The sequence below is a fragment of the Oncorhynchus gorbuscha genome, linkage group LG16, assembly GCF_021184085.1.
Source record: "Oncorhynchus gorbuscha isolate QuinsamMale2020 ecotype Even-year linkage group LG16, OgorEven_v1.0, whole genome shotgun sequence".
NCBI classification, from domain to species: Eukaryota; Metazoa; Chordata; class Actinopteri; order Salmoniformes; family Salmonidae; genus Oncorhynchus; species Oncorhynchus gorbuscha.
This window is the reverse complement of record NC_060188.1, coordinates 85,169,460-85,196,343: the sequence shown is the minus strand read 5'-3', so window position 1 is coordinate 85,196,343 and position 26,884 is coordinate 85,169,460. Positions and strand designations below refer to the sequence as shown.

Sequence of the window (26,884 nt, the reverse complement as noted above, 5' to 3'; positions counted from 1 at the left end):
CAGTCGTGGTGGAATCGGCGGGGCTCCATGTCGGCAGTAGAAGGGGTCAATTGGCAAAATTAGCAAGATATGAATTGCAGCCCAAGGAGTGGCTGATGAACCTCTTAAGCTAGCCGGGGGCTGGGCCTAGCACGAGGCTAGTTTCAGGCTCACTGGTGCTTGCTTCGGGACAGAGACGTTAGCCATGGGGGGTAGGTATTCGGATAGCAGCTAGCTAGCTACAATGATCCAGGTGAAAAGGTTCAGAGCTTGCGGTAGGGAACTGGAGATGGAGAAAGAGCAGTCCGGTAAACTCTGGGTTGAAACGCGCCGTGCAGACTGGCAGGAGTTGACCAGGCTAAGGTTAGCTGATGACCGCTAGCCGTGGCTAACTGACTATTAGCTAGTTAGCTGGCTAGCTTCTGTTGGGGGTTCTGGTTATAAAGTATAGAAAATAGCAGATCCATACTACATTGGGTGAGGTGGGTTGCAGGAGAGCATGTTGAAGCAGGTTAAATTTAATTTTAAAAAATATATACTAAATAAATACAAAGGATACGGGACATGACAAGACGAAAACAAAGACGTCTGAACTGCTACGTCATCTTGGTTGAATAGGGAACCATGCCATGCCTCTGCTGACCGATTGACAGGAACATTAAAAAGACCACCAAATCAATCCTTCTAGTGACAGCCTGGACAGCCAGGCAGGGAATGCCACTCTACAGAACCACCGGCATCGTTGCAAGTTTTAAGTCACGTGCACAGGTACAGTGAAATGCCTTTCCTGCAAGCTCTGAACCCAACAATCAAGTAATCAATATCAATGTATTAATCCATATCAATGTAGTATTAAAAATAACATAAGGTAGAACAAAAACAAGAGACATAAAAATAAAAACACAAGATAAATGCCAAAATAATCACTAAATAGTATGTTTGCAAAACTGAGGCCATCCATTACAGTGCCATCTTACCATGACGGTAAGGCTAACTACACACCATGACGGTAAGGCTGACTAACTACACACCATGACGGTAAGGCTGACTAACTACACACCATGACGGTAAGGCTGACTAACTACACACCATGACGGTAAGGCTGACTAACTACACACCATGACGGTAAGGCTGACTAACTACACACCAAGACGGTAAGGCTGACTACCTACACACAATGACGGTAAGGCTGACTACCTACACACCATGACGGTAAGGCTGACTACCTACACACCATGACGGTAAGGCTGACTACACACCATGACGGTAAGATAGACTAACTACACACCATGACGGTAAGGCTGACTACACACCATGACGGTAAGGCTAACTACACACCATGACGGTAAGGTTAACTACACACCATGACGGTAAGGTTAACTACACACCATGACGGTAAGGCTAACTACACACCACGACGGTAAGGCTAACTACACACCATGACGGTAAGGCTAACTACACACCATGACGGTAAGGCTAACTACACACCATTATGGTAAGGCTAACTACACGCCATGACGGTAAGGCAAACTACACACCATGACGGTAAGGCAGGCTAACTACACACCATGACGGTAAGGCTAACTACATGTAACGGATGTGAAACGGCTAGCTTAGTTAGCGGTGTGCGCTAAATAGCGCTTCAATCGGTTACGTCACTTTCTCTGAGACCTTGAAGTAGTAGTTCCCCTTGCTCTGCAAGGGCCGCGGCTTTTGTGGAGCGATGGGTAACGATGCTTCTTGGGCGAACTGTTGTCGATGTGTGCAGAGGGTCCCTGGTTCGCGCCCGGGTATGGGCGAGGGGACGGTTTAAAATTATACTGTTGCATACACACCATGACGGTAAGGCTGACTAACTACACACCATGACGGTAAGGCAGACTAACTACACACCATGACGGTAAGGCAGACTAACTACACACCATGACGGTAAGGCAGACTAACTACACACCATGACGGTAAGGCAGACTAACTACACAACATGACGGTAAGGCTAACTACACACCATGACGGTAAGGCAGGCTAACTACACACCATGACGGTAAGGCAGGCTAACTACACACCATGACGGTAAGGCAGGCTAACTACACACCATGACGGTAAGGCTGGCTAACTACACACCATGACGGTAAGGCTGGCTAACTACACAACATGACGGTAAGGCTGGCTAACTACACAACATGACAGTAAGCCTGACTAACTACACACCATGACGGTAAGGCAGACTAACTACACACCATTACGGTAAGGCAGGCTAACTACACACCATGACGGTAAGGCTGACTAACTACACACCATGACGGTAAGGCTGACTAACTACACACCGTGACGGTAAGGCTAACTACACACCATGACGGTATGGCTGACTAACTACACACCATGACGGTAAGGCTAACTACACACCATGACGGTAAGGCAGACTAACTACACAACATGACGGTAAGGCAGGCTAACTACACACCATGACGGTAAGGCAGGCTAACTACACACCATGACGGTAAGGCTGGCTAACTACACACCATGACGGTAAGGCTGGCTAACTACACAACATGACGGTAAGGCTGGCTAACTACACAACATGACAGTAAGCCTGACTAACAACACACCATGACGGTAAGGCAGACTAACTACACACCATTACGGTAAGGCAGGCTAACTACACACCATGACGGTAAGGCTGACTAACTACACACCATGACGGTATGGCTGACTAACTACACACCATGACGGTAAGGCAGACTAACTACACACCATGACGGTAAGGCTGACTAACTACACACCATGACGGTAAGGCTGACTAACTACACACCATGACGGTAAGGCTGACTACACACCATGACAGTACGGCAGACTAACTACACACCGTGACGGTAAGGCTAACTACACACCGTGACGGTAAGGCAGACTAACTACACACCATGACGGTAAGGCTGACTAACTACACACCGTGACGGTAAGGCAGACTAACTACACACCATGACGGTAAGGCTGACTAACTACACACCGTGACAGTAAGGCTAACTACACACCATGACGGTAAGGCTGACTAACTACACACCATGACGGTAAGGCTAACTACACACCATGACGGTAAGGCTAACTACACACCATGACGGTAAGGCTGACTAACTACACACCATGACGGTAAGGCTAACTACACACCATGACGGTAAGGCTGACTAACTACACACCATGACGGTAAGGCAGGCTAACTACACACCATGACGGTAAGGCAGGCTAACTACACACCATGACGGTAAGGCAGGCTAACTACACACCATGACGGTAAGGCTGGCTAACTACACACCATGACTGTAAGGCTGGCTAACTACACAACATGACGGTAAGGCTGGCTAACTACACAACATGACGGTAAGCCTGACTAACAACACACCATGACGGTAAGGCAGACTAACTACACACCATTACGGTAAGGCAGGCTAACTACACACCATTACGGTAAGGCTGACTAACTACACACCAGCTCTGGTAGCTACTTTCTCAGTCCAGATGTATTCACTGGGAAAGAGGCTGCTGCCTGGTGGTCATGTTGGTTATTATTCTCACAAGGTCAATGAAATAAAGTTCAAATCATCTCCTTCTCTGTTAGTTTACAGTACATTTTTTCTTTAACACCACTTTGAATGTGGAGCGAAATGCAGATGAGACATGCTAAATACGCTGCCCACTAGGCACAGACGTTAGGTCAACGTCAGGTTTGGATTGACATCTGATTGGGTTGTCAACTTACCTGAATTGAACGTAAAATTTAAAAAATTCAACCACGTCATTAGATTTTGGTTAAAAGTTGGGTGAAAAGACAAACAATCCCGGAAATTCCTTTACATTGATGACGTTTTTGCAAATCAAGTCAGGTTTTTTACATTGACTCGACAGACATCACATTTAATTCTTTATGTTGAAATGAAATGGAAACATTGATTCAACCAGTTGGTGCCCAGTGGGTGGTGCTATGATTTACATGAAGACAAGATATGACATCCACAGAGATGTCAGTCACTCACCATTTGGACAGCAGGTCTCCCCAGGTCTCCAGGATCTTCTCAGCACACTCTTTTGACACGTCTCCTGAGCCACTCAGCAACGGCTCGTCATTGTCTGACAAAATATAATTTAATACAACTTTATTGTCCATCTTGCGAAATAAATGTATCTTTATGCTCTGCTCCAGAGATGAAAACTGAGAGAGTCCCAAGTGGTACCCTAATACCATCAACCAATAGTCAAACGTAGTGCACTATGTAGGGAATAGGGTGCCATTTGGGACGCAGGCAGAGACAAAGGGTTGACATATCAACACAGCTGAGTGTGGATTAGAGTAAAAAAAACATGCTGTATGTATAGTGACTTACTAGACAGATAAACACACAAACAGTCATGCAGAGAGAGAATAGTGCCACAGGGCTCAATTCTAGGGCCGACTCTTCTCTGCATATATCAATGTCGCTCTTCCTGCGAGTGATTCCATGCTCCATCTCTACACAGACGACACCATTCTGTATACATCTGGCCCTTCTTTGGACACGGTCTTAACAAACCTCCAAACGAGCTTCGATGCCACACAACACTCCTTCCGTGACCTCCAAATGCTCTTAAACACTAGTAAAACGAAATGCATGCTCTTCAACGCTGTCCGCACCCGCCCGCCCAACTAGCATCACTACTATGGACGGTTCTGACTTAGAATATGTGGTCAACTATAAATACCTAGGTTTCTGGCCAGGCTGTAAACTCTCCTTCCAGACTCATTAAGCATCTCCAATCCAAAATCAAATCTAGGATCAGCTTCCTATTTCGCAACAAAGCCTCCTTCACTCATTTTGCCAAACATACCCTTGTAAAACTGACTCTCCTACCGATCCTTGACTTCGGTGATGCCATTTACAAAATAGCCTCCAAAACTCTACTCAGAAAATTGGATGCAGTCTATCACAGTGCCATCCGTTTTGTCACCAAAGCCCCATATACTACCCACCACTGCGACCTGTATGCTCTCATTGGCTGATCCTCGCTACATATTCGTCACCAAACCCACTGGCTCCAGGTCATGTGTAAGTCTTTGCTAGGTAAAGCTCTGCCTTATCTCAGCTCCCTGGTCACCATAGCAACACGCACCCATAGCACGTGCTCCAGCAGGTATATCTCACTGGTCACCCCCAAAGCCAACACCTGCTTTGGATGCCTTTCCTTCCAGTTCTCTGTTGCCAATGACTGGAACGAATTGCAAAAATCACTGAAGTTAGAGACTTATATCTCCCTCACTAGCATCGGCTGTCAGAGCAGCTTACCGATCGCTGCAGCTGTACACAGCCCATCTGTAAATAGCCCACCCCACCAACTACCTACCACATCCCCATATTTTTTCCCCCGCTCTTTTGCATACCAGTATTTATACTTGCACATCCTCATCTGCTCATCTATCACTCCAGTGTTAATTGCTAAATTGTAATTACTTCGCCACTATGGCCTATTTATTGCCTTACCTCCTTACTTCATCTGCACACACTGTACACAGATTTCTCTATTGTGTTATTGACTGTAGGTTTGTTTCTTCCATGTGTAACTCTGTGTTGTTGTTTTTGTCGCACTGCTTTGCTTTATCTTGGCCAGGACGCAGTTGTAAATGAGAACTTGTTCTCAACTGGCCTACCTGGTTAAATAAAGGTGAAATAAAATAAATAAAAATAAGGCACATAACAGGCTGGCTAGACAGGTGACAAACACAGTGAGGGGATAGACCTAGCTGTCATACAAGGCTAGCAAAGTGCAAACTGTACAGGGAGTAGAATAAAGGCACAACAGACAGAGAGAGACTACCAGCTAATCCCCAGACAGACAGGGAGAGACTACCAGCCAATCCCCAGACAGACAGGGAGAGACTACCAGCCAATCCCCAGATAGACAGGGAGAGACTACCAGCCAATCCCCAGATAGACAGGGAGAGACTACCAGCCAATCCTCAGATAGACAGGGAGAGACTACCAGCCAATCCACAGACAGACAGGGAGAGACTACCACCCAATTCAGAGTATGCAAGCAGACTTGAGCGGTCAGAAATCCCGATCACTCATGGAGCGATCTCTGCGCTTCACATTAAATCAAAGATTATTTGTCACGTGCGCCGAATACAACAGGTACCTTACAGTGAAATGCTTACAAGCCCCTTAACCAACAGTACAATTTTTAAGTATGAAAATAGGTATTAGGTGAACAATAGATAAGTAAAGATTTTTTTTAAACAGTAAAAAATAACAGTAGTGAGGCTATATACAGGTGATACCGGTACAGAGTCAATGTGCAGATGCACCGGTTAGTCTGGCTATTTTGTATATATATTTTTATTTTATTTCACCTTTATTTAACCAGGTAGGCTAGTTGAGAACAAGTTCTCATTTGCAACTGCAACCTGGCCAAGATAAAGCATAGCAGTGTGAACAGACAACACAGAGTTACACATGGAGTAAACAATTAACAAGTCAATAACACAGTAGAAAAAAAGGAGAGTCTATATACAATGTGTGCAAAAGGCATGAGGAGGTAGGCGAATAATTACAATATTGCAGATTAACACTGGAGTGATAAATGATCAGATGATCATGTACAGGTAGAGATATTGGTGTGCAAAAGAGCAGAAAAGTAAATAAATAAAAACTGTGGGGATGAGGTAGGTGAAAATGGGTGGGCTATTTACCAATAGATTATGTACAGCTGCAGCGATCGGTTAGCTGCTCAGATAGCTGATGTTTGAAGTTGGTGATGGAGATAAAAGTCTCCAACTTCAGCGATTTTTGCAATTCGTTCCAGTCACAGGCAGCAGAGTACTGGAACAAAAGGCAGCCGAATGAGGTGTTGGCTTTAGGGATGATCAGTGAGATACATCTGCTGGAGCGCGTGCTACGGATGAGTGTTGCCATCGTGACCAGTGAACCTTGAGATAAGGCGGAGCTTTACCTAGCATGGCCTTGTAGATGACCTGGAGCCAGTGGGTCTGGCGACGAATATGTAGCGAGGGCCAGCCGACTAGAGCATACAAGTTGCAGTGGTGGGTAGTATAAGGTGCTTTAGTGACAAAACGGATGGCACTGTGATAAACTGCATCCAGTTTGCTGAGTAGAGTGTTGGAAGCGATTTTGTAGATGACATCGCCAAAGTCGAGGATCGGTGGGATAGTCAGTTTTACTAGGGTAAGCTTGGCAGCGTGAGTGAAGGAGGCTTTGTTGCGGAATAGAAAGCCGACTCTTGATTTGATTTTCGATTGGAGATGTTTGATATGGGTCTGGAAGGAGAGTTTGCAGTCTAGCCAGACACCTAGGTACCTAAAGGTGTCCACATATTCAAGGTCGGAATCATCCAGTGTGGTGATTTGAGGTAATAAGTACATGTAGGATTAGTTAAAGTGACTATGCAAAGATGATAAACGGAGAGTAGCAGCAGCTTAAAAGAGGGGTTGGCGGGGTACAATGCATAGTCTAGTTTGTTGGCGATGTGGACACCAAGGAACTTGAAGCTCTCAACCTGCTCTACTACAGCCCCGTCAATGAGAATGGGAGCGCACTCGGTCCTCCTTTTCCTATAGTCCACAATCATCTCCTTTGTCTTGATTATGTTTGGGGATAGGTTGTTATTCTGGCACCACCCGGCCAGGTCTCTGACCTCCTTCCTATAGGCTGTCTCATCTTTGTCAGTGATCAGGCCTACCACTGTTGTATCGTCTGCAAACTTAATGATGGTGTTGGGAGTCGTGCCTGCCCATGCAGTCATGGGTGAACAGGGAGTACAGGAGGGGACGAAGTACACACCCCTGAGGGGCTCCAGTGTTGAGAATCAGTGTGGCAGATGTGTTGCTACCTACCCTTACCACCTCGGGGCGGCCCGTGAGAAAGTCCAGGATCTAGTTGCAGAGGGAGGTATTTGGTCTCAGCATCCTTAGCTTAGTGATCAGCTTTGAGGGCACTATGGTGTTGAATGCTGAACAGTAGTCAATTAATAGCATTCTCACGTAGGTGTTCCTTTTATCCAGGTGGGAAAGGGCAATGTGGAGTGCAATAGAGATTGCATCATATGTGGATCTGTTTAAGCTGTATGCGAATTGGAGTGGGTCTAGGGTTTCAGGGATAATGGTGTTAATGTGAGACATGACCAGCCTATGACCAGCCTTTCAACATACTTCATGGCTACGGATGTGAGTGCTATGGGTCTGTAGTCATTTAGGCAGGTTACCTAGTGTTATTGGGCACAGGGACTATGGTGGTCTGCTTGAAACATGTTGGTATTACAGACTCAATTAGGGAGAAGTTGAAAATCACAGTGAAGACACCTGCCAGTAGGTCAGCACATGGCCGGAGCACACGTCCTGGTAATCCATCTGGCCCAGCAGCCTTCGGAATATTGATCTGTTTAAAGGTCTTACTCACGTCGGCTACGGAGAGCGTTATCACACAGTTGTCCGGAACAGCTGATGCTCTCATGCATGCCTCAGTGTTGCTTGCCTTGAAGCGAGCATAGAAGTGATTTAGCTCGTCTGGTAGGCTTGTGTCACTGGGCAGCTCGCGGCTGTGCTTCCCTTTGTACTCTGTAATAGTTTGCAGGCCCTTCCACATCCGACATGTGTCAGAGCCGGTTAGTACGATTCAATCTTAGTCCTTTATTGGTGCTTTGTCTGTTTGATGGTTCGTCTGAAGGCATAGCGGGATTTCTTATAAGCGTTCGGGTTAGAGTCCTGCTCCTTGAAGTTGGCAGCTCTACCCTTTAGCTCAGTGCGGATGTTGCCTGTAACCCATGGTTTCTGGTTGGGGTATGTACGTACAGTCACTGTGGGGACGATGTCATCGATGCACTTATTGATGAACCCGGTTCCGGTTGGAGCGAGTGGTCGCATCTGCACGTCGCTCCAACGGGTAGTATAACTTTTTCATTATATTTCATTATATCACAACGGTTTGATTTGTCTTATCTTAGCAATTTCTTCTCAGCTTCTCAGCTAGCTACATAGCCGTCTTTGTATCAAAGATAATTGCGTAATTATCGTATTTCGCCGTCCTAACGTAGTCTTCACTAGCCAGCTAGCTAACGTCCACTGATTAGCTGCACTGAGAAACTATTACTATTACACTCAACTGATTAGTTTAGTGTTAGCTACCTACATAGCTGTCTTTGCTGTCTTCGTATCATCGTATCATCGTATCCAAGATAATTGTGTTGTTTAGGTTTAGAGTGTGTAGTCTTAGAGTGATTATCTTAATTTACCGAGGTTAGCTAGCCAGCTATTTGTCGTCCTTAACGTAGATGACTCTGCTAGCTAGCCAACAGCTAGCCAACGCTAGCCAACGTCTTCTGTATAGAACTCAACTACCCGGTCACATTCACAGGTTGTATCACTTTTTCACTTCGTTTCATTACAGTACACCGGTTTGATTTGTTTGATCGTAGCTAGCTACTTAGCTAGCTACATAGCCGTCTTTGTATCAAAGATAATTGTGTAGTCTAGAGCGATTTTCTAGGTTCGCTAGCCATCTATTGTCGTTCTTTTAACGCAACGTAACGTAAACAACACTGCTAGCTAGCCTGCTAGCCCCCGAATAGCAACACTGCAGAAACTATTACACTCAACGGAACGACTTGATTAGTGTAGTGTCAACAACACACCCACTGCCAGCTGGCCTACTTCAGCAGTACTGTATCATTTTAATCATTTTAGTCAATAAGATTCTTGCTATGTAGCTTAACTTTCTGAACATTCGAGACGTGTAGTCCACTTGTCATTCCAATCTCCTTTGCATTAGCGTAGCCTCTTCTGTAGCCTGTCAACTATGTGTCTGTTTATCCCTGTTCTCTCCTCTCTGCACAGACCATACAAACGCTCCACACCGCGTGGCCGCGCCACCCTACTCTGGTGGTCCCAGCGCGCACGACCCACGTGGAGTTCCAGGTCTCCGGTAGCCTCTGGAACTGCCAATCTGCGGTCAACAAGGCAGAGTTCATCTCAGCCTATGCCTCCCTCCAGTCCCTCGACTTCTTGGCACTGACGGAAACATGGATCACCACAGACAACACTGCTACTCCTACTGCTCTCTCTTCGTCCGCCCACGTGTTCTCGCACACCCCGAGAGCGTCTGGTCAGCGGGGTGGTGGCACTGGGATCCTCATCTCTCCCAAGTGGTCATTCTCTCTTTCTCCCCTTACCCATCTGTCTATCGCCTCCTTTGAATTCCATGCTGTCACAGTTACTAGCCCTTTCAAGCTTAACATCCTTATCATTTATCGCCCTCCAGGTTCCCTCGGAGAGTTCATCAATGAGCTTGATGCCTTGATAAGCTCCTTTCCTGAGGACGGCTCACCTCTCACAGTTCTGGGCGACTTTAACCTCCCCACGTCTACCTTTGACTCTTTCCTCTCTGCCTCCTTCTTTCCACTCCTCTCCTCTTTGACCTCACCCTCTCACCTTCCCCCCTACTCACAAGGCAGGCAATACGCTCGACCTCATCTTTACTAGATGCTGTTCTTCCACTAACCTCACTGCAACTCCCCTCCAAGTCTCCGACCACTGCCTTGTATCCTTTTCCCTCTCGCTCTCATCCAACACCTCCCACACTGCCCCTACTCGGATGGTATCGCGCCGTCCCAACCTTCGCTCTCTCTCCCCGCTACTCTCTCCTCTTCCATCCTATCATCTCTTCCCTCCGCTCAAACCTTCTCCCACCTATCTCCTGATTCTGCCTCCTCAACCCTCCTCTCCTCCCTTTCTGCATCCTTTGACTCTCTATGTCCCCTATCCTCCAGGCCGGCTCGGTCCTCCCCTCCCGCCCCGTGGCTCGACGACTCATTGCGAGCTCACAGAACAGGGCTCCGGGCAGCCGAGCGGAAATGGAGGAAAACTCGCCTCCCTGCGGACCTGGCATCCTTTCACTCCCTCCTCTCTACATTTTCCTCCTCTGTCTCTGCTGCTAAAGCCACTTTCTACCACGCTAAATTCCAAGCATCTGCCTCTAACCCTAGGAAGCTCTTTGCCACCTTCTCCTCCCTCCTGAATCCTCCGCCCCCTCCCCCCCTCCTCCCTCTCTGCAGATGACTTCGTCAACCATTTTGAAAAGAAGGTCGACGACATCCGATCCTCGTTTGCTAAGTCAAACGACACCGCTGGTTCTGCTCACACTGCCCTACCCTGTGCTCTGACCTCTTTCTCCCCTCTCTCTCCAGATGAAATCTCGCGTCTTGTGACGGCCGGCCGCCCAACAACCTGCCCGCTTGACCCTATCCCCTCCTCTCTTCTCCAGACCATTTCCGGAGACCTTCTCCCTTACCTCACCTCGCTCATCAACTCATCCCTGACCGTTGGCTACGTCCCTTCCGTCTTCAAGAGAGCGAGAGTTGCACCCTTCTGAAAAAACCTACACTCGATCCCTCCGATGTCAACAATTACAGACCAGTATCCCTTCTTTCTTTTCTCTCCAAAACTCTTGAACGTGCCGTCCTTGGCCAGCTCTCCCGCTATCTCTCTCTGAATGACCTTCTTGATCCAAATCAGTCAGGTTTCAAGACTAGTCATTCAACTGAGACTGCTCTCCTCTGTATCACGGAGGCGCTCCGCACTGCTTAACTCTCTCTCCTCTGCTCTCATCCTTCTAGATCTATCAGCTGCCTTCGATACTGTGAACCATCAGATCCTCCTCTCCACCCTCTCCGAGTTGGGCATCTCCGGCGCGGCCCACGCTGGATTGCGTCCTACCTGACAGGTCGCTCCTACCAGGTGGCGTGGCGAGAATCTGTCTCCTCACCACGCGCTCTCACCACTGGTGTCCCCCAGGGCTCTGTTCTTGGCCCTCTCCTATTCTCGCTATACACCAAGTCACTTGGCTCTGTCATAACCTCACATGGTCTCTCTTATCATTGCTATGCAGACGACACACAATTAATCTTCTCCTTTCCCCTTCTGATGACCAGGTGGCGAATCGCATCTCTGCATGTCTGGCAGACATATCAGTGTGGATGACGGATCACCACCTCAAGCTGAACCTCGGCAAACGGAGCTGCTCTTCCTCCCGGGGAAGGACTGCCCGTTCCATGATCTCGCCATCACGGTCGACAACTCCATTGTGTCCTCCTCCCAGAGCGCCAAGAACCTTGGCGTGATCCTGGACAACACCCTGTCGTTCTCTACTAACATCAAGGCGGTGGCCCGTTCCTGTAGGTTCATGCTCTACAACATCCGCAGAGTACGACCCTGCCTCACACAGGAAGCGGCGCAGGTCCTAATCCAGGCACTTGTCATCTCCGTCTGGATTACTGCAACATTAAACCCCTTCAACTCATCCAGAACTTGCAGCCCGTCTGGTGTTCAACCTTCCCAAGTTCTCTCACGTCACCCCGCTCCTCCGTTCTCTCCACTGGCTTCCAGTTGAAGCTGCATCCGCTACAAGACCATGGTGCTTGCCTACGGAGCTGTGAGGGGATCGGCACCTCAGTACCTCCAGGCTCTGATCAGGCCCTACACCCAAACAAGGGCACTGCGTTCATCCACCTCTGGCCTGCTCGCCTCCCTACCACTGAGGAAGTACAGCTCCCGCTCAGCCCAGTCAAAACTGTTCGCTGCCCTGGCCCCCAATGGTGGAACAAACTCCCTCACGACGCCAGGACAGCGGAGTCAATCACCACCTTCCGGAGACACCTGAAACCCCACCTCTTTAAGGAATACCTAGGATAGGTTAAGTAATCCCTCTCACCCCACCCCCTAAGTTTTAGATGCACTATTGTTAAGTGACTGTCCCACTGGATGTCATAAGGTGAATGCACCAATTTGTAAGTCGCTCTGGATAAGAGCGTCCAAATGACAAATGTAATGTATGTAAATGTGATGTACTCCTCAATACCATTGGAGGAATTCCAGAACATATTCCAGTCTGTGCTAACAAAACAGTCCTGAAGCTGAGCATCTGCGTCATCTGACCACTTCTTTATTGTCCGAGTCACTGGTGCTTCCTGCTAAAAACCGCTCTACGCTTCCAAGAAGAAAAACTGCCACTCTGAATTCGCTCGATTTGTTAATATCACAATTTAACCAACACCCATCTATTGTTGTGACAACCTGGACCTACCATTTTGTTTTTAACTATTGAAACCAAACAGTATGAGTTGAATATAAAGTATTTTAATAAACATGAAAATGTGAACGTAAAAGCGCTCATAATTTAAAATAGGCTACATGTCATATTAAACAGCATGTAAACACTCTAAATAGGTCAGGAGCCAGACAGGGAGCCTAAGAAGAAACTACAATTAATAATTTAGGCTATATTATTTCAATTATTTCAAGGCTATAGCCTACAAAGAAATACATTGTGAAGCTTTCGTGAGTGAGACAAGGCTGGTAGGGACAGAGCACTCAGCAATTAAACAACATTTAGTTGTATTAAATCATCATAGTCAATCAATTGCACATATAGCCTGTGACTTACTTATAATTAAGTACAAATTAAATGAGAAATGCCTGATTAGGCTCAGTGTCTATTTGGGGACAGACACTGAGTGCCTTTGCATTCTTTTTTAGAAACAAGTTTGTCCAGAGTCTGTGGCTTCAGGCTCCTGCGATAGTGCCTGGAGAGCAGACCAGCAGTAGAGAATACCCTCTCCACACTTGCAAAGCTACGCTTGCCAGGCTGGGCAGAGATGCAGAGTTGTTTAAAAATACATCTATAGGTAGGCCTAAAGGTTTTTAGGCAAAACAACCACATCAAAAGAGAAAGCTCCTTGAAAGTGGGAATATGCCGGGCCTTCTGGGCCAAAATCAATTATGGCCTACCACCCAATCCCCAAACAGAGAGGGAGAGACTACCACCCAATCCAAAAACAGAGAGGGAGAGACTACCACCCAATCCAAAAACAGAGAGGGAGAGACTACCAGCCAATCCAAAAACAGAGAGGGGAGACTACCAGCCAATCCAAAAACAGAGAGGGAGAGACTACCAGCCAATCCAAAAACAGAGAGGGAGAGACTACCACCCAATCCAAAAACAGAGAGGGAGAGACTACCACCCAATCCAAAAACAGAGAGGGAGAGACTACCACCCAATCCCCAAACAGGCAGGGAGAGACTACCACCCAATCCAAAAACAGAGAGGGAGAGACTACCACCCAATCCAAAAACAGAGAGGAGAGACTACCACCCAATCCCCAAACAGGCAGGGAGAGACTACCACCCAATCCAAAAACAGAGAGGGAGAGACTACCACCCAATCCCCAAAAAGGAGAGACTAGAGAGGAGAGACTACCACCCAATCCCCAAACAGAGAGGGAGAGACTACCACCCAATCCCCAAACAGGCAGGGAGAGACTACCACCCAATCCAAAAACAGAGAGGAGAGACTACCACCCAATCCAAAAACAGAGAGGAGAGACTACCCAATCCAAAAATAGAGAGGAGAGACTACCACCCAATCCCCAAACAGGCAGGGAGAGACTACCACCCAATCCAAAAACAGAGAGGGAGAGACTACCACCCAATCCAAAAACAGAGAGGGAGAGACTACCACCCAATCCCCAAACAGGCAGGGAGAGACTACCACCCAATCCAAAAACAGAGAGGGAGAGACTACCAGCCAATCCAAAAACAGAGAGGGAGAGACTACCACCCAATCCAAAAACAGAGAGGGAGAGACTACCACCCAATCCCCAAACAGGCAGGGAGAGACTACCACCCAATCCAAAAACAGAGAGGGAGAGACTACCACCCAATCCCCAAACAGAGAGGGAGAGACTACCACCCAATCCAAAAATAGAGAGGGAGAGACTACCACCCAATCCCCAAACAGGCAGGGAGAGACTACCACCCAATCTAAAAACAGAAAGGAGAGACTACCACCCAATCCCCAAACAGAGAGGGAGAGACTACCACCCAATCCAAAAACAGAGAGGGAGAGACTACCACCCAATCCAAAAACAGAGAGGGAGAGACTACCACCCAATCCCCAAACAGGCAGGGAGAGACTACCACCCAATCCAAAAACAGAGAGGGAGAGACTACCACCCAATCCCCAAACAGGCAGGGAGAGACTACCACAAAATCCAAAAACAGAGAGGAGAGACTACCACCCAATCCCCAAACAGGCAGGGAGAGACTACCACCCAATCCAAAAACAGAGAGGGAGAGACTACCACCCAATCCCCAAACAGGCAGGGAGAGACTACCACCCAATCCAAAAACAGAGAGGGAGAGACTACCACCCAATCCCCAAACAGGCAGGGAGAGACTACCACAAAATCCAAAAACAGAGAGGGAGAGACTACCACCCAATCCCCAAACAGGCAGGGAGAGACTACCACCCAATCCAAAAACAGAGAGGGAGAGACTACCAGCCAATTCAAAAACAGAGAGGGAGAGACTACCACCCAATCCAAAAACAGATCCACCCAATCCAAAAACAGAGAGGAGAGACTACCACCCAATCCCCAAACAGGCAGGGAGAGACTACCACCCAATCCAAAAACAGAGAGGGAGAGACTACCACCCAATCCAAAAACAGAGAGGGAGAGACTACCACCCAATCCCCAAACAGGCAGGGAGAGACTCCAAAAAAAACAGAGAGGAGAGACTACCACCCAATCCCCAAACAGGCAGGGAGAGACTACCACAAAATCCAAAAACAGAGAGGGAGAGACTACCACCCAATCCCCAAACAGGCAGGGAGAGACTACCACCCAATCCCCAAACAGGCAGGGAGAGACTACCACCCAATCCAAAAACAGAGAGGGAGAGACTACCACCCAATCCCCAAACAGGCAGGGAGAGACTACCACCCAATCCAAAAACAGAGAGGGAGAGACTACCACCCAATCCCCAAACAGGCAGGGAGAGACTACCACCCAATCCAAAAACAGAGAGGGAGAGACTACCACCCAATCACCAAACAGAGAGGGAGAGACTACCACCCAATCACCAAACAGAGAGGGAGAGACTACCACCCAATCACCAAACAGAGAGGGAGAGACTACCACCCAATCCCCAAACAGAGAGGGAGAGACTACCACCCAATCACCAAACAGAGAGGGAGAGACTACCACCCAATCCAAAAACAGAGAGGGAGAGACTACCACCCAATCCCCAAACAGAGAGGAGAGACTACCACCCAATCACCAAACAGAGAGGGAGACTACCACCCAATCACCAAACAGAGCTACCACCCAATCACCAAACAGAGAGGAGAGACTACCACCCAATCACCAAACAGAGAGGAGAGACTACCACCCAATCACCAAACAGAGAGGAGAGACTACCACCCAATCACCAAACAGAGAGGGAGAGACTACCACCCAATCACCAAACAGAGAGGGAGAGACTACCACCCAATCACCAAACAGAGAGGAGAGACTACCACCCAATCACAAACAGAGAGGGAGAGACTACCACCCAATCCCCAAACAGAGAGGGAGAGACTACCACCCAATCCCCAAACAGAGAGGGAGAGACTACCACCCAATCCCAAACAGAGAGGAGAGACTACCAAATCACCAAACAGAGAGGAGACTACCACCCAATCCAAAAACAGAGAGGAGAGACTACCACCCAATCCAAAAACAGAGAGGGGGAGACTAGCACCCAATCCCCAAACAGGCAGGGAGAGACTACCACCCAATCCAAAAACAGAGAGGGAGAGACTACCACCCAATCCAAAAACAGAGAGGGAGAGACTACCACCCAATCCAAAAAACAGAGAAGGGGAGACTACCACCCAATCCCCAAACAGGCAGGGAGAGACTACCACCCAATCCAAAAACAGAGAGGGAGAGACTACCACCCAATCCCCAAACAGGCAGGGAGAGACTACCACCCAATCCAAAAACAGAGAGGGAGAGACTACCACCCAATCCAAAAACAGAGAGGGAGAGACTACCACCCAATCCCCAAACAGGCAGGGAGAGACTACCACCCAATCCAAAAACAGAGAGGAGAGACTACCACCCAATCCCCAAACAGAGAGGAGAGACTCCAGCCAATCCAAAAACAGAGAGGGAGAGACTACCACCCAATCCAAAAACAGAGAGGGAGAGACTACCACCCAATCCCCAAACAGAGAGGGAGAGACTACCACCCAATCCAAAAACAGAGAGGGAGAGACTACCACCCAATCCAAAAACAGAGAGGGAGAGACTACCACCCAATCCCCAAACAGAGAGGGAGAGACTACCACCCAATCCAAAAATAGAGAGGGAGAGACTACCACCCAATCCAAAAATAGAGAGGGAGAGACTACCACCCAATCCCCAAACAGGCAGGGAGAGACTACCACCCAATCCAAAAACAGAGAGGAGAGACTACCAGCCAATCCAAAAACAGAGAGGAGAGACTACCACCCAATCCAAAAACAGAGAGGAGAGACTACCACCCAATCCAAAAACAGAGAGGAGAGACTACCACCCAATCCAAAAACAGAGAGGGAGAGACTACCACCCAATCCAAAAACAGAGAGGAGAGACTACCACCCAATCCCCAAACAGAGAGGGAGAGACTACCACCCAATCCCCAAACAGAGAGGGAGAGACTACCACCCAATCCAAAAACAGAGAGGAGAGACTACCACCCAATCCCCAAACAGGCAGGGAGAGACTACCACCCAATCCAAAAACAGAGAGGGAGAGACTACCACCCAATCCCCAAACAGAGAGGGAGAGACTACCACCCAATCCAAAAACAGAGAGGGAGAGACTACCACCCAATCCAAAAACAGGCAGGGAGAGACTACCACCCAATCCAAAAACAGAAAGGGAGAGACTACCACCCAATCCCCAAACAGAGAGGGAGAGACTACCACCCAATCCAAAAACAGAGAGGGAGAGACTACCACCCAATCCAAAAACAGAGAGGAGAGACTACCACCCAATCCCCAAACAGGCAGGGAGAGACACCACCCAATCCAAAAACAGAGAGGGAGAGACTACCACCCAATCCCCAAACAGAGGGAGAGACTACCACCCAATCCAAAAACAGAGAGGGAGAGACTACCACCCAATCCCCAAACAGGCAGGGAGAGACTACCACCCAATCCAAAAACAGAGAGGGAGAGACTACCACCCAATCCAAAAACAGAGAGGAGAGACTACCACCCAATCCAAAAACAGAGAGGGAGAGACTACCACCCAATCCCCAAACAGGCAGGAGAGACTACCACCCAATCCAAAAACAGAGAGGGGAGACTACCACCCAATCCCCAAACAGAGAGGGAGAGACTACCACCCAATCCAAAAACAGAGAGGGAGAGACTACCACCCAATCCAAAAACAGAGAGGGAGAGACTACCACCCAATCCAAAAACAGAGAGGGGGAGACTACCACCCAATCCCCAAACAGGCAGGGAGAGACTACCACCCAATCCAAAAACAGAGAGGGAGAGACTACCAGCCAATCCAAAAACAGAGAGGGAGAGACTACCACCCACTCCAAAAACAGAGAGGGAGAGACTACCACCCAATCCAAAAACAGAGAGGAGAGACTACCACCCAATCCCCAAACAGGCAGGGAGAGACTACCACCCAATCCCCAAACAGGCAGGGAGAGACTACCACCCAATCCCCAAACAGGCAGGGAGAGACTACCACCCAATCCAAAAACAGAGAGGGAGAGACTACCACCCAATCCAAAAACAGAGAGGGAGAGACTACCACCCAATCCCCAAACAGGCAGGGAGAGACTACCACCCAATCCCCAAAATCCAAAAACAGGAGGAGAGACTACCACCCAATCCCCAAACAGGCAGGGAGAGACTACCACCCAATCCAAAACAGAGAGGGAGAGACTACCACCCAATCCCCAAACAGGCAGGGAGAGACTACCACAAAATCCAAAAACAGAGAGGAGAGACTACCACCCAATCCCCAAACAGGCAGGGAGAGACTACCACCCAATCCCCAAACAGGCAGGGAGAGACTACCACCCAATCCCCAAACAGGCAGGGAGAGACTACCACCCAATCCCCAAACAGGCAGGGAGAGACTACCATAGAAATCTGTATTTTGTTTTAAAGTTCAGCTGTGTCGATTTTCTGCCTGTCTAATCTTCTCAGAACTCAACAAGTGCCTTTGACATAGGCTGGGGGAAGAGGCTAGGGATTGAATTGGGATAGAGCTACAGAGACAGGAGTGCAGGAAGGGTTATCATTTACTCCCCCTAGCACTGCTTCAGCAGAAAGGGGCTATTCTCAAGAAAGTTTCACTTGCAATAATTGTGTTTTTTTACTTTTTCTAGCTACTTTTAAATTGTTATTTGCTCTGGATTACACCATATGCTAAATGAATAAAATATAAAAATTGGGTTGGATTATAAAGACAGCATAGAAGGGCAGGTGGGGAGGGTTGCTCAGATGATCACCTTCCTCCTTGTCATCGTCACGGAGTAATGGCACCATAGAGCAAAGGGAGGGTTTACTTGCAATTATTGTGATAGCTTTACCTACTTTGTAACCTTCATTTAACTAGGCAAGTCAGTTAAGAACAAATTCATATTTACAATGACGCCCTACCAAGGCCAAACCTGGTTGACGCTGGGCCAATTGTACGCCGCCCTATGGGACTCCCAATCACGGCCGGATGTGATACAGCCTGGATTCGAACCAGGGACTGTAGTGATGAGATGCAGTGCCTTAGAACACTGCGCCACTCGTCTGGTAAATGACTAAAATATCAATGTAATGGGAACTTGGTCTTCTGGCCTCGATGGGACTTTCTGTGAAAAGATACATGTTTTTTACATGTCAGTCAGTCAGTCACCTTCCTCCTCATCATCCTCAGGGGCGATGGCACCATGGATCCTTGGGAGGCAGACTGCAGGATGTTGGGGCTGGCTGTCGTCTTCTTCCTCTCCCTCTCTAACTCGCTCTCCAGGCTCAGCACCTCGTACAGGGTGTCCTTGTTCCTCTTACGTTCCATCTGGGAAGGTGGGAAAGTCATGTACAGGGTCGAGACAATAGGTAACCGGTTTCATGGGTAAAGAGTCACATACACCCTTCCTGTCATGGATCTAAAAGCATTGGATGGTGTTGTTGTCCCTCTCTGGGAAGGGGGAGGGAAATGGAGTCACATACAAGCTCAAGACAATAGGTGACCACTTAAACTAGCAGTTACATTGTCAAAGAAAATATAAAAGAGCCTTCTCACAATTCATGTTGGGTTGACATAAATGAGCACCAAAAGGTATGTTCCATGTGGATTATCCATTGGAAACCGGCCACTCATTTTTAAGTGTCATAAAAATATATATTATTAATAGCACAACAATAAAAGCCAGGGAAAAGGAGTAGTGGTTTCAGTGAAGTACAATGAATATAAATAGAGGATGATGTCAGATATTAAAGTGTTTAAAACTATCTTACCTGTCTGAGTTTCAGCTTTCACCTCTCACCTGTCTGAGTTTCAGCTTTCACCTCTCACCTGTCTGAGTTTCAGCTTTCACCTCTCACCTTTCACCTCTCACCTGTCTGAGTTTTAGCTAGAAGTTCTGTCTCACCTGTCTTAGTTTCAACTAAAAGCTCTGTCTCAAGTTTCAGCTAGAAGCTCCGTCTCACCCGTCTCAAGTTTCAGCTAGAAGCTCCGTCTCACCTGTCTGAGTTTCAGGTAAAAAGTCTCTGTGTAGCTGCGTTTGCTGAATGGCCAGAAGAGCCTCTCGTTGGGGGAGCAGACTCTGACCCTGGTCTCCAGCAGGAAACGAACCGGCTCCTCCACCTCAGTGATCACCAGGTCCACCGCCGTCGTCATGTAGATAAACGTATCTGTTTGACATAACCCATAATCGCCATTAATATAACCATTAAAGAAACCCTTATATCTGTGGTCAGGCGAGGTCTCCTGCGTGGTGCAGTGGTCTATGGCACTGCATTACAGAGCTAGCTGTGCCACTAGAGATCCTAGTTCGAGTCCAGGCTCTGTCGCAGCCGGCCAGGACCGGGAGACCCGTGGGGCGGCGCACAATTGGCCCAGCGTCGTCCGGGTTAGGGGAGGGTTTGGCCGGCAGGGATGTGCTTGTACCATCGCACTCTAGCGACTCCTGTGGCGGGCCGGGCACAGTGGACGCTGACACGGTCGCCAGATGTACAGTGTTTCCTCCGACACATTGGTGCGGCTGGCTTCCGGGTTAAGCAGGCGTTGTGTCACGAATCAGTGCGGCTTGGCTGGGTTGTGTTTCGGAGGACACACGGCTCTTGACCTTCGCCTCTCCAGAGTCCGTACGGGAGTTGCAGCGATGAGACAAGACTAACTACCAATTGGACACCACGAAATTGGGGAGAAAAGGGGGTAAAAGTACAACAAAAACATTTTGGAATAAAAAATAAATTAAATAAAACAAATGTAATAATCTGTGATCAGGTACTTTTACATTTACATTTACATTTAAGTCATTTAGCAGACGCTCTTATCCAGAGCGACTTACAAATTGGACCCAACACTCATCAATGTAAACTTTAAAGTTGTGGACCTGTAAATGAACTTATCCGGAACACAAATATCCTCTATGACCAGTACAGTAGCTGTGGTCGTAGCTATGTAGCGAGATGACATCAGCTAGAGAGCCGGCCACGGTCACGGTTGGCTATGAACTATCTGGGGTCATTATACTTAGAAAGGTGGACATATACAGACAGGGCTAATACCAATGTTAAATTGGCTCTACATAACAAGCTAGGGACACCACTGCATGATGGCCTGCTGTACCTTTGGCTGTCTCCTCGTTGACAGCCTGGAACTGAGGCGTGTTGGGATTCCAGCTCCCTGTGATGATGTAGGACTTTCCATCGGATGACTTCCCCATCGACTCCAGGTCTAGCAGGTGCATGTCACTGTTCTTCACGTTCTTCCCTGGGCTCAGCAGTAGGCCAAAGCACCTGGAACACACACATACACACACAGAACACACACAAGAGCACACGCACAGAGCGGAAGCACAGATCACACACACACACACAGAACACACACACGCACAGAACACACACACGCACAGAACACACGCACAGAACACACACACACACACAGAACACACACACACACACACACAACACACACACACACACACAGAACACACACAACAGCACACGCACAGAGAGGAAGCACAGATCACACACACACACCTCATAAGAGTGGAACCAGGTGGAAATTCTCAGCTGATTCATCTCTCACATAGTATCAGTCTAGCTAGCTATATATCCTTCATAAAACGGAGGATAAAAGAGCTCTCTAATTCCGGCCCAGTATAGGAAGTGTAAAATAACAAAGAGCCATGGAAATGAGATGACGGTGGTTCAAAACAACATTATTAACCATAGAGAATTAGCAGGCTCAGAACAGAAACATCCATCTAATTCTCATGGCTGAACTGGGACACTTCAGCTCGGAAACAGACAGACATCAAACAGCGGTTGTTTATCAATTAGAACTGAATTACGGCCTGTTATGAATACCAGGGAGACGTCCAGCCTGAGAAGTTTCCGTGCTGGCAGGACTGTGTCATGTCTGCGTTGTGTGTATACGTTACCTCTCTATAGACAGCTCCTTATTGGACGTCTGCTGTACGTAGATGAAGACCTTCTTGTCCATACCAGGACGCAGCTTAAAGCTGTTCTTGTCTTTGTCTTTTGCCACAGCGCTGGAAAAATATAAAAATAAAGAGTTCTTTCTCTGAAATGCTTTGGCTGGGATTGGGAGAGATCTTGCCTCATTGCCCTGAGAGTCTTTAGCTCCATGAAATTCGCAATACCATACGCATGATGATAATATCCCACTTTGCGTTTGTTTATGCATTTCATTGATCTAACGTGATGACGCGAGCACTGATCATTCATTCTGTTTTGAATCGTAATGTTTTGAATGAGTCAACCCGATCAAAGCCTGACTCCTCCACCCAAAATATATTACACAAATCACAAAGAATTTCCACAGCACACACTTCAGGCACTAAAACAGCACAAACATGCTTTTAGATACACCACACGGGAGCTATGATCATGTGAGATCGTAAATACAGTAAGATAGTCTGCAAAATAAAAACATTTACATTTACATTTAAGTCATTTAGCAGACGCTCTTATCCAGAGCGACTTACAAATTGGTGCGTTCACCTTATGACATCCAGTGGAGCAGCCACTTAAAAACAGTGTCAACCGGTCTAAGAGTAATTCTGTAGATACACGTTTAACAAAACCAATACATTTGCTAATGAACACCATATTAGAGGGTGAAGACTGAACGGTAAGACAGTCCAAGTTCCTTAAAAAGGATCATTTCAGCTCTTCACACTCAACAATATTTTTACAATCTTTGCATATTTGCTGAGGACTGTAGTTGTAGTGTCTGTTCTGGAATTCCTGGAGCTTAACATGGTAATTACTTGCGTATTACTAGCTAGCGTGTGAACGCTGCTCTTAGATCTCAGCATTCCACAAACAAGCAACCCAAGGCTTAATGAGGAGGAAATATGCCCGTCTAAAAATAAGCAATGGGACTTTTATGTTTTCAAAACAACCAGTGTAGTATTTGGCTATTTGTGAGCTAAGGGAAGTGACTTGTTTGGTGGGAATTGGAAACAAACCCCATCAGAGCCTGAGGAGAAGGACAGGTTAGATTTAGGGCTGTGTCAGAGCCTGAGGAGAAGGACAGGTTAGATTTAGGGCTATGTCAGAGCCTAAGGACAGGTTAGATTTAGGGCTATGTCAGAGCCTGAGGAGGACAGGTCAGATTTAGGGCTATGTCAGAGCCTGAGAAGACAGACGGGTTAGATTTAGGGCTATGTCAGAGCCTGAGAAGACAGACGGGTTAGATTTAGGGCTATGTCAGAGCCTGAGGAGAAGGACGGGTTAGATTTAGGGCTATGTCAGAGCCTGAGAAGGACGGGTTAGATTTAGGGCTATGTCAGAGCCTGAGAAGACAGACGGGTTAGATTTAGGGCTATGTCAGAGCCTGAGAAGACAGACGGGTTAGATTTAGGGCTATGTCAGAGCCTGAGAAGGACGGGTTAGATTTAGGGCTATGTCAGAGCCTGAGAAGACAGACGGGTTAGATTTAGGGCTATGTCAGAGCCTGAGAAGACGGATGGGTTAGATTTAGGGCTATGTCAGAGCCTGAGGAGACAGACGGGTTAGATTTAGGGCTATGTCAGAGCCTGAGGAGACAGACGGGTTAGATTTAGGGCTATGTCAGAGCCTGAGGAGACAGACGGGTTAGATTTAGGGCTATGTCAGAGCCTGAGGAGACAGACGGGTTAGATTTAGGGCTATGTCAGAGCCTGAGGAGACAGACGGGTTAGATTTAGGGCTATGTCAGAGCCTGAGAAGGACGGGTTAGATTTAGGGCTATGTCAGAGCCTGAGAAGGACGAGTTAGATTTAGGGCTATGTCAGAGCCTGAGAAGGACGGGTTAGATTTAGGGCTATGTCAGAGCCTGAGAAGGACGAGTTAGATTTAGGGCTATGTCAGAGCCTGAGAAGGACGGGTTAGATTTAGGGCTATGTCAGAGCCTGAGAAGGACGGGTTAGATTTAGGGCTATGTCAGAGCCTGAGAAGGACGGGTTAGATTTAGGGCTATGTCAGAGCCTGAGAAGGACGGGTTAGATTTAGGGCTATGTCAGAGCCTGAGAAGGACGGGTTAGATTTAGGGCTATGTCTTAATTGCCATAAAAAGCGGGGCAGTATGTTTTAAGAGAAGGAGTGTTGATCCAGGATCAGGTTAGCCTTTTATATCACAATCCTACCCTGAGACACTTGATACATACGGCCCCTGTCCTCTCTTCCATCACTCTGATCTGAGAGAACTGACGAGCCTCGACCAATCAGTGCAGATGATGAGGAGAAGGGGAGGACAGGAAGACACTGTAGACAATGACAGGGAGGGGAGGAGGACAGGACACATTTTTAGGCAATTGAGACAGAGCCTTGGAGGAGAAGCCATTAGTTCTAGAGACCAGATCCTGCTCTCATCCAAAAAATAAATAAAACCCAGCTCAGAGCTGACTAATAATAGGATCTATGCCTGCCTGAAGAGCATCCACACTCCCTTTCCATTCCAAGCAGGCATGTCTAGAGTCACCCTGTGACAGTCAGTGACTATCCTCTCTGTCTGTCTGATGAGCAAGAACCAGGCTGTCTGATGAGCAGAACCAGGCTGCCTGGTGAGCAGAACCAGGCTGCCTGGTGAGCAGAACCAGGCTGCCTGATGAGCAGAACCAGGCTGCCTGGTGAGCAGAACCAGGCTTGCCTGGTGAGCAGAACCAGGCTGCCTGGTGAGCAGAACCAGGCTGCCTGGTGAGCAGAACCAGGCTGCCTGGTGAGCAGAACCAGGCTGCCTGGTGAGCAGAACCAGGCTGTCTGATGAGCAGAACCAGGCTGTCTGATGAGCAGAACCAGGCTGTCTGATGAGCAGAACCAGGCTGTCTGATGAGCAGAACCAGGCTGTCTGATGAGCAGAACCAGGCTGTCTGATGAGCAGAACCAGGCTGTCTGATCTCCGGTCCAGTAGTGATGATTCATATCCTAGGAGAATGTGTCTGTGTGTTGGCCTGGGCCAGTGTCACTCCGCTGGTGAATAAGCCTCTTTGTGAAACCAGGGTATCAGAGCAGAGACGGCCAGGCTGCTGCTCAGGGTGATAAATTAGTGGAAGCATGTCTACACTTCTAAGAAAGAACTCTAAAAGAAGAAAAAAATAGACATTTCTATTTTTGTCATTTCCTTGTTCACTTAAGGGCCATATTTCTTTCAGGGAGTGAGATTGAATGCCATACATTTCAGTAGAACTAATTCAGTTACTGGTGTGGTTTGAGAGGGGGAAATAACCTTGTAACTAAGCAACAAATAGATGAGAGAATGAGGCCAGTGACGTTCTAAAATGTTCTAATGTAATATACAGTACAGTGTAGAGGTCAACCGATTATGATTTTTCAACGCCGATACCGATACCAATTATTGGAGGACCAGAAAGGCCGATACCGATTAATCGGCTGGTTTTTATTTTATTTATTTGTAATGACAATTACAACAATACTGAATGAACAAATATTTTATCTTAATACATGAGCCCTGTATCAACAAGTACATGGAATATAATAACTATGGTGAAGTGGTGAAGGGCTGTTCCATTCCATGTTTATGTAAAATAAATGTTAAAAATATATATCACACACACACAGTTTAGCCAATGTGTACTTTACACATTTCATTACAGATTATATTTTTATATATTGCAAATAAAATAAAGAAAATATTTTTTAAAATCTCAATAGAATCATATTTGATATTATTAATTTCAAACAATGACATTAGAACTTACCAATCCAGCATGGCATCCTCGCCATAAAGAAACATTCTTCCGCCTGGGAGTCAAAACTAGCTTCGCTGAAAGATTCATTTTCCTGAAGCAACTCGATCTCTCTGTATCTTATCTATTTCCTCTATAATTTGGGTGAAATCTGTATACCTAAACTTTGTTTTAGCTTTTCCTGATTTATTTGCCATATTTTAAATATATAAACTTGTTGAAAATGCTATTGAATATGTACTGCTATGTGTAACACCCGTGGCTCTGTCAAGTAGGATTTGCAATGGCGAATTAACCAATTTTATGCCAGAGTTTACGACAAAGGCTGGTCTTCAAACGTATAACCATTACATATTGCCGTTTACCTTAGCTCATTGGCAATCTTCCAAGCTATATTTCAAGATGATCAGTGGTCATTGGGCCAAAATACAGTCAATCAACGATAGACCGGTCCTACCATTGGTGCGCAATGATGTCATTGATTGGTGTCTTCAAATCGTTTTGTTTGTTTGTTTGTTTGTTTCGTTTTGTTTCAGTCAATACGGAAAAGAACCATCAAGTATGGTTGTTTTAATAACATTCAGAGGATTGCAAAGAAACCATGAC

General features: G+C 47.2%; 1 protein-coding gene across 1 annotated transcript in view; it reads right to left on the bottom strand.

The window, feature by feature from the left end:
* LOC123999278 (rab GTPase-activating protein 1-like) overlaps positions 1–26,884 on the bottom strand; it is a 168,881-nt gene that overhangs the window by 95,576 nt on the left and 46,421 nt on the right. The window contains 6 exon segments of the mRNA XM_046304873.1: positions 4,005–4,098; positions 19,753–19,776; positions 19,779–19,914; positions 20,575–20,750; positions 21,691–21,860; positions 22,508–22,618. Coding sequence (XP_046160829.1) covers positions 4,005–4,098; positions 19,753–19,776; positions 19,779–19,914; positions 20,575–20,750; positions 21,691–21,860; positions 22,508–22,618 — 711 coding nt within the window.